Genomic DNA, 7950 nt, shown 5'->3' on the forward strand with positions numbered 1-7950 from the left:
CGCGTCAATGACTGCAGAGGAACAAACGGTGACAGGATGTGCTTTTACAAAATCAGCTTGGGTTTCTTTTCCCTTTTTTGTTTTCACATCATCGTGTTCACGACAAAACAGTCTAAACACACAGCAGGAGACATTGCAGTGTTGGTGGGGAGGGGGGGGGGAGTCTATGTACTGGAGTCCAATCTACGAGACTTGGATGGACAATGAATGGGAAGGGTCAGGGACTACGAAGCGTAACGCTTGTCAATAGAAAACTTGGGGGGGGGTGGCCTCTGGAATGCATTTTTTTTTTTCATCTACCATTGCATTTCTCTTGTAGACAATATAAAATGGAACAGACAAGCAAAGAAAATGGAATCAGGGGGTGGGGGCTTATTGCTTTCCGAGTTTCTCTTCTTTTGACCGCTTTCTCATCTACGTGACCTCTCCCAGCCGATCGCTCTTTGTCACCACGGCGACCTGCTAACACGTGATTGCTCCTTTAAGGAGGAGGAGGGGGGGGGGCCTTTGGGTGGCGATAAATGGAGCTGGGGGGGAGAGGGGGGGGGGGGCTCAGACCTCCTTGCTCAGCGAATCCCGGCAAGTTCTAATCCTCTGCGTGGCCTCACGCGCTTCCCGCCTTTTTGTCTGCTGAATGATAACAGAAGACAGTCAAAAGCAAGAGATGATTTTTAGTAGAACAACAAACATCATGTTGGCGCCGTGGTCGTCAGCCAATCGACAACGGCCCCTTCCCTAACTCCCTCCCTCCCTCTGTCCGTCAGTTGAAACAAAACAATGGCCACGGGCAGCTCTTGCTTTCCAACTTGGCTGCGGACGGGACCCCCGTTTCGACCCAAGCGCCAGAAAGACGAGTGTCACGTTTGAACGTGATAGAGTCGCCCAAACAAAATGTTCTTTGTTGCGCTGTTAAAGCTAACGTGCGTTCAATGGCCAAAGACTACGCTAATTGAGTCGCTAGCGTCTTCCCGTCGTGCTAGCCCTCTGTGCTAAGCTAACCAAGTCTACTAGCCTTTAACCTCCCAAGCGCCGTCAACATTGGAAGCTTATTCATCAATTGCACGGAGGATTTTTGTGCATTCCTATTTTGGGGGACAGAGATGGCGGCCACTCGTGGCACGGCTACCGTCAAGGTTTCATTTGGACGACTTTGGGTCTGGGCTCGGCCGTTAAAATGGAGCTGTTTTTGAAATCATTTTTGTGCGCTAAGCTACCTGGCGCTAGCTCGTTAGCAGGTGGGGCCGGCGTGGAGCGCGCCGCCGCGGCACAGCTCGCCGCGGCACAGCTCGCCGCGCTCTAATTGGTCAGCGGCGGCCGACATCACGCTGCGGACAATGGCCACGGCCACGTGGCGCAGCTCCCTCTTGCTCACCTCCTGGTCTTCTCGGTCCTCCTCCTCCTCCTCCTCCTCCCCCCTCAGCTGCTTGCTATGGTGCAGTAACTCACCGCTGTTCACAGGTGGCGCCGCCGTGTTGATGACCTTGGCGTTGGTCTCCTCCTTGGCCGCGGCCAGCTCCTTGCTCTTCTTGACGGGGCTGGCGTTCTTCTCGTCAGCCTCTCGATGATTGTGCGCCTCGTCCTCGACGGTTCCGTTCTCGCAGCCGTTCTGGCCGTTGGTGACGGGGGCGAGGCCGGGCGTCTTCTGCGGCGCCTCGGGCTCGGCTTCCTGTCTCTGAACGGCGGGAGGGTCGCTTTCTCCCTTGCCGTCTGCTTGAGCGTTTCCTTTGCCGTCCTCCTCCGCAGCGGCGCTGTCCGTGGCGCTGGCGGTGATGTCGGCGGTGGGGGCGTCGCTGGCCGCCGTGCCGGTGCCAGTGCCGGTGCCAGTGCCAGTGGCGGCCTCCTCGTCCTCCTCCTCCTTGGCGCCGTCGCCCATGTCCACGCTGGTGGACTTGCCTTTGCGCAGGATGAAGTTCTTGAGGGAGACGGCCCGGCCAAAGTGGGAGCGCTTGGCCTTGGCGGACTTGGCATCTTTTCCCTCGTCCGCCGCGCCGTCCGCCTCGCCTGAAGCACCAAATCACATTAAGGATCAGATCAAGTTCCCGAATTGAATTGTTCATCTAGTCTATCATCTATTCTGCCAATGTTCTGCAAGTTCAGCATGAGAAAGGACATGGACCGAAATCACAAGAAAGCCCTCCCAAAACTTGAACAAACAACTGTCTCTCAGCTGAGCTGTTGACGATTTAAAGGGGGGCAGAGCTAAAGCTACAAGTCTTAAAAAGGTTTGGGTGTCTGACCTGCGGCGGCGGCGGCGTCCTCGTCCCCGCCGGGTTGGCATTCGGTGTTTGCGCGCCTGGACTTGGGGATGACTCGCCTCTTGAAGGAGGTCCAAATCTCGTTGGCGTGCTGCGTGACGCTGGCTCCGCCGCTCACCTTGTCGTCTTCGCTGGCCTCCGCCTTCTCCCGGTCACCGTCGGCCCGGGCCTGGTCGGCGGCGGGCTCGGCGGCGGGCTCGGCGGCGGGCTCGGCGGCGGGCTCGGCGTCTGGCGCCTCCTCCGGCTTGTCGGAGCTCTTGGTCTTGCCGCTGATGCCCACCATGGACGTATCCCTTTTGAGGCCCTGGAATGTCCAGGAGCGCTTGAGCTTCCACCTCTTCTGGCCTGACTCCTTGGAGTCCAATGTGGAGGAGTCTCCGCCTCCTTCTCGCTCGCCGCCGTCTTCGGCGCTGCGCTTGTGTGCTTTCTGGGCCATGAGCTTCTTGAAGGAGTGCCAACGCTTCATGTGCTTGGTGGAGGCTTTGTGATCCGCCTCCGCAGCCCCTTCGGCGGCGGCGGCGGCGGCCGAGTCTTCTGCGTGAAGTGCTTGGGGATCCTCCAGGCGGTCCAGGGACTTTGAGCGCACCTGGACTTGTTTGGGAGATTCTGCGCTGTCGTTGCCCTCCTTCTTTTCTGTGCTCCGATGGGAGAAGATCTTGGCCACCGGCTTCCTGATCAGATCTCGAACAGAAGACTTGGACTCTTTGCACTTCTTCTCGTTTTCCAGTGTTTTGTCATTTTCCAGTGTTTCCTCGCCCTGGCTGCCTCCTTCTGCTCCCCCCTCGGATGGCGGCAGCTCGGCGGCTTTCTCTGGGTCCTCCGAGCCGGCTCCCGCGTCGGCCTCCTCCGAGCCGGCTCCCGCGTCGCCCTCCTCCGAGGCGGCGCTGGCACTGGAGCCGGCCTCTTTCTTTTTTCGTCCCGACATCACCTTACCCAGGCCGCTCTTGTTCAGGAAGGAGTCCAGGAGGGAGGTCTTGTGCTCGTGGTTCTCGGAGCCGCGGGGGGCGGGCGCCTCGCCGCCGCTCGCTGCGGCTTCTTCTTCTTGGTCGGTGCTGGCCGCCGCCGCTTCTACCGAAGTGTCGTCGACGGTCTCTTTGGTCAGGTTGACCCCGCTGTTGACCCTGCTGCCATCTTTGTCTACCGCTTGACTCTGGACACTCTCTGACTTGTGGCTGGGTTGTTCCGCCTCTGTCTGCTTACTCTCCGGAGTCTTTGCGTCTTCTTGGACCGCAGGTGCCGTGCTGGCTTCTGTTGCTGCCATTTCCCAAGGTGGAAATAAAGTGCAGCCCCCCAAAAAGTGTGTTCCTGCCTGGCTTCCTGCCTTCCACCCTGCCTGCCTACCTACCTGCCTTCCTTCCTTCCTTCCTTCCTTCCTTCCTCTCTGCCTTCCTTCAAGCCTCCTCTTTCTGGCGCTGGCGATTGATTGCTTCCTCCCGTTGGGTGGCGCTCTCAGCTCATGGAAAGCAAGGGTGGCGGCGTGAAGGCAAGATACTCAGCATCCTCTACTACCCCTGTGGAGGAGGACAATGTGGCAAAGAGTTAGCACGGGCCCCGAGCACCAATGAGTCATCGCTGCCACATTGACAGCCAGTGGATGCTGGCTGTCTCGCTCGCTCGCTCGCTCGCTCGCTCTTCATTCAGCCATTTTCAACACGTGTGCTAGGCCAGGAAGGGAGGGATCCCGTTTGGCGGCCAACATGAAATCTCAGTCACGGCTCGCAGTTTGGTTTGAAACTTTGGTCACTTTCATAAACGTGCCTGCTGCCAAATTGGATAATATGGCTCAGAGGGAGGCTTGACAAAAACAGATTGCGCCATTTGTGTGCATGTTGTCAATCTGTTTGGGATTTCCGCAGCCGCCGCAGCTAAGCTTTGTTCAAGCGGCAGATGAAGGTAACGCATGTTTTTTTTTAATCGCTAATTGTTGACATGAACGCGCAGCTGGGGCGTAACGTGTCGTCCCGACGCCGTCCAGCCGATTACGCGCTAAACTAATCCGCCGACGGAAAGGGGATTGACTTCCTCTCTGGCCACGCCGCCGTTCGCCCCGCCCGGCTGGCCGCGCTACCGTTAGCACAGAGAAAAGGTCAGCCATTGCTTCCTCGGCAACCGAGCGATGGCCGTTAAGGTTGTACTTTGGGTCCACGTGGCGCATCCTCGCTCGGAATCCCTTTTGATTTTGGAAACGCCGCTGCTGCTTTTTTGCCTCGCTGCAGTCGAGCCACTTTGACTTCAAACGAATGTCACCCTTCAACATGTTGCGGGCTCCCCCCCCAGCTTTCTCCAAAAATGAGCTTCCAGCCCCTCTCTGACAAACATCCTGTGGTTTCCACCCCCATGACCTCTGGCCTTTCTCCTGGAGCGCCTTGCAGCTTCCAAGATGTCCATGACCTGAGTAGGTCTGCACTCGCACTTACCATTCAACTTGCAAATCCAACAACAACAACAACAAGACGCGCACACATGCACGCACGCACGCACGCACCCGAAGGCAACACACCACGGCGCACGGATACCGACACCTGCCACCCTAAGAACGGCAACTCAAAAAGGGAAGCTTGGCCAACGTGCGGGTTACAGAGTGACGGCGGGCGGGCGGGCGGGCGATGACTCATTAGGAATCGCAAAGCGAGTCGGGTGCGCCTTTGGCCGAACAGAGGCCCCTTCGTGCTCTCCGGGCTCCCTTGACGGACACAGAGCGTTCTTTCTCTGCCTTTCTCCGTGCGCGTGACCCCCTTTTGTGGTTTCCGCCCGGGGGAAAAGGGGCAAAAGGCTGCCCCCAAAAACAAAAAGGAGCATCTCTTCCTCGTCGGAGCGCGCAACTTGCTCCTTTGTTTGTCGTTAACGTGCCCTCGTATGGATTGGCCGTTTGTCCATCAAATCAAATGATTGCCGGGATCAAAGTCGTGTGGCCGTTGATGCAAAATGCTCTTGTACTTGAGGAGATTGTTTTTTTTGGGCAGCGAGGCACCTGTTAGGTGAACGTCGGCAGACCCTCGTGAATGCCAGCCAGCTTTTGCTGCCTTACCTCCACCGAACACAGAATGAAATTTGATGATGAAAGCGTTTTGTCACACTTTTTCCTGGCTGTATTGTCTGTCTGCAAGCGCTGCAGCACCGTTTGTGTGTTTGGAGTAACACCGCCGCCGGCTGCATCAATGCTAAAAGTTAGCCTGTGCACGTGCCATTGAAGTTTCCTCCCCCCCCCTATGTTAGCACAAAGCTAGCAGAGGCTCTTTGCTAGCTCCAAAAAGCTGTATGGATTTTTTTTTGCGGCTGACATGTTTACAACAACCTCCTTTTCTGAACTCCTTTCTTTCCTCCTTCCTTGCTTCCTCCTCCTCATGTGACAGTTTTGGGGGGAGTGGGGCAAAAGGGGGAGGGGCATGCTGGAGACAGCAGGTGCTCCAGTCCCACTGAAGAGGGAAAAAAAAAACGAATTTGCATTTCTAATAAGCCCCCCTTCCCTCACCCCTCACACACACACACTCTGTGTCCTCTCCTCCATTTTGGGGCCGCAGCAAACTTCTAACATGGCGGGCGGGCGAGCGAGCGGGCGACCGATCCGGGGATGCCTTTGCGCGGCAAGAGGCGCTGCCTTCATTTGAGCCAAACATTCTCATCGACGCAAGGTGGCCAAGGAACACCAATTGAAAAAAATGTTTCGTCCTCGGACTCTCTTCAACACACAGAAAACGCCTTGGCGGGCACCCTGACTCACGAGGCGACAAAGACGCTTTCTGGTCTCCAGATACGAGCATTGGAGCGAGCGCACGCTCGCCGCGCCGCGCTGCGCCATTCCATGCACCGAGTGGAGGGAGGACGACACGAAGTGCACCGAAAAAAAAAACGACTTGATTGGAACATGCGCGCGTTGCGCTTCCTGCACACAATCAAGTGGCTTTCGCCAATTTCCGCCATGCAGTCGAGCACGTTTGAATCATCGCGCAAGCGATACGCGCAAGCGATACGCGCGCGCGCGCTCAAAGGCAGGCGTCATTTGAGATGTGCGACAAATTCGGGAGGCGATTTGATCGCTCTGCTCCAAAACAGACGATTGCTTGCTTTCTTATGCTGGCTCCCCCCAAATTGGTCAGCCACAAATTTGCCTACGTTGGCCAGGATCCGACACGCCGTCGTCACGCTTGAGTATCGCTCCGGCTACTCGAGCGATTTGGGCGCCATCAAAGTCCAAATCTGATGACGCAAACAATAATATTAATCGCGCCCAGACCCCCTCCCCCCCCCCCCGCCCCCCCAAAAAAAAAAAGAAATAATCGATGACGGGCAGACAAGTCCCCGCTAAATGGGCGGGAAGTGGCTTTGGGGGATGGGAGGGTGAATTTCTCATTGAACAAAACAAGTGAAGCGCCAAATTCCCAACAAGCAGCCTCCTTGTCTCGCACGCACGCGCGCACGCATGTGTGCATACTCTAGGCCAGAATCACATTCCAATTTCCCTTCTAAATTTGCATCATTTGGTCAGAGAAAATGGCTGAGACGTCCCCCCCATCCCCCCACCGCGCTCCCTTCTGTCTGTCTGTGCGCGCGCACGCTGTCATTCCGGCTTTTATTTGTTGCATTTTATGGTCGAGGCATGTAAACAAGTGCATGCGTGTGCGCGTGAGGGATTTGTGTCTCGTCGTGCACGCCGCACCGCACACAGCACACGCATGTATGACAGACGCACACGTGCGCTGGAAAATGAGGACCATTAGAAAAATCAAATCATAATCATACAACCCGCACCAAAGACACCGCTGAACCCCCGCCCCCCCGTCCCCAAATGTGCGCTTCGCATCAGAAGACGTGCGTGTATCTGCTTTGTCGCCCCGGAGGAGAGGGAGGACCTGTAGCCTCACCTGCTCGAATAGGGGGGGGGGGGGGGGTTATGGGAAGGTGCGAGAAAGATGACGGAATGAAAATAAAAGCGGCAAACTCACCTGCTTCCGTGCGCATAAATCCGTTTGAGAGCTCGCTCGCTCGCTCGCTAATAAGCAGCTTGTTGTGTGTTGGACTGCCAAAGACGCCACCGGCGCCAAATCCGCCCAGACGTCGTCCTCTCTCTCTCTCTCTCTCTTTCTCTCTCTCTCTCTCGCTCCCGCTCTTCCCCTCCCCCCTCCCCTCTTGTACGTCTGCGCCCCCCTCCCCTCGTGTGTCTCTGAATAGGCGTGAGGGGCCCGCACAGCAGGACATGGGCAAGTCCTACCCGTGCACGCGCACGCACGCACGGGTTCACTCCTCTGGTTGCCCTTAGCAACGACAAAGACCACCGGAGGCCCCGCCCCTCAACAATTTGAACGTTATGCCCATACGGACAACGAGGAATGAAGGGTTGGTAATCTACCACATGCGCGCTAAAAATAAACAAGAAGAAAAAAATTGTCTGGAGAATAGCGTCGCGCCTTTGTAGCGCCCCCCCCCCCCCCTCCCCACTATGGCTTCTCCATTGACGCCATTGTTTGTGCGTGTGCACAATTGAACAATGGGAGCAAAGCATCAGGCTGACTAAGAAAATGGAGGGCAGGGGGAAGGGAGGGAGGGAGGGAGGGAGGTTCTCACCCTTTCAAACGGGAACTGAAGAATCTCCCACATTGTCCACATCGCAGCCGACGAACGGGAGCCGGCGTCGCTTTTCACCAGCCGGTCGTGAAGCTCGTTGCGGGACGCCGGCTGTGCCTCACGTGCCATTTTC

General features: G+C 56.8%; 1 protein-coding gene across 1 annotated transcript; it reads right to left on the reverse strand.

The window, feature by feature from the left end:
• Positions 1 to 428: 428 nt before the first annotated feature.
• LOC147053911 (uncharacterized) lies at positions 429 to 7277 on the reverse strand. The gene is made up of 4 exons (XM_085916657.1): positions 7199 to 7277; positions 2238 to 3766; positions 1447 to 2001; positions 429 to 630 (listed from the first exon to the last, which is right to left on the reverse strand). Exons 2-4 carry the CDS (start codon positions 3514 to 3516, stop codon positions 605 to 607), a joined length of 1860 nt encoding a protein of 619 aa, XP_085772783.1. The 5' UTR covers positions 3517 to 3766; positions 7199 to 7277; the 3' UTR covers positions 429 to 604.
• Positions 7278 to 7950: the final 673 nt, after the last annotated feature.

The sequence above is a fragment of the Syngnathus leptorhynchus genome, chromosome 7, assembly GCF_054491065.1.
Source record: "Syngnathus leptorhynchus isolate UIUO chromosome 7, UIUO_Slep, whole genome shotgun sequence".
Classification (NCBI taxonomy): domain Eukaryota; kingdom Metazoa; phylum Chordata; class Actinopteri; order Syngnathiformes; family Syngnathidae; genus Syngnathus; species Syngnathus leptorhynchus.

Excerpts from the sequence above, each read along its gene's own strand:
- LOC147053911 (XM_085916657.1), bottom strand. The coding sequence starts at position 3,516 with ATGGCAGCAACAGAAGCCAGCACGGCACCTGCGGTCCAAGAAGACGCA. Across the intron at positions 2,002-2,237 it reads GGACGCCGCCGCCGCCGCAG|GCGAGGCGGACGGCGCGGCG; the intron begins GTCAGACACCCA and ends TTGGTGCTTCAG. Across the intron at positions 631-1,446 it reads GGCGCCACCTGTGAACAGCG|CAGACAAAAAGGCGGGAAGC; the intron begins GTGAGTTACTGC and ends GTTATCATTCAG.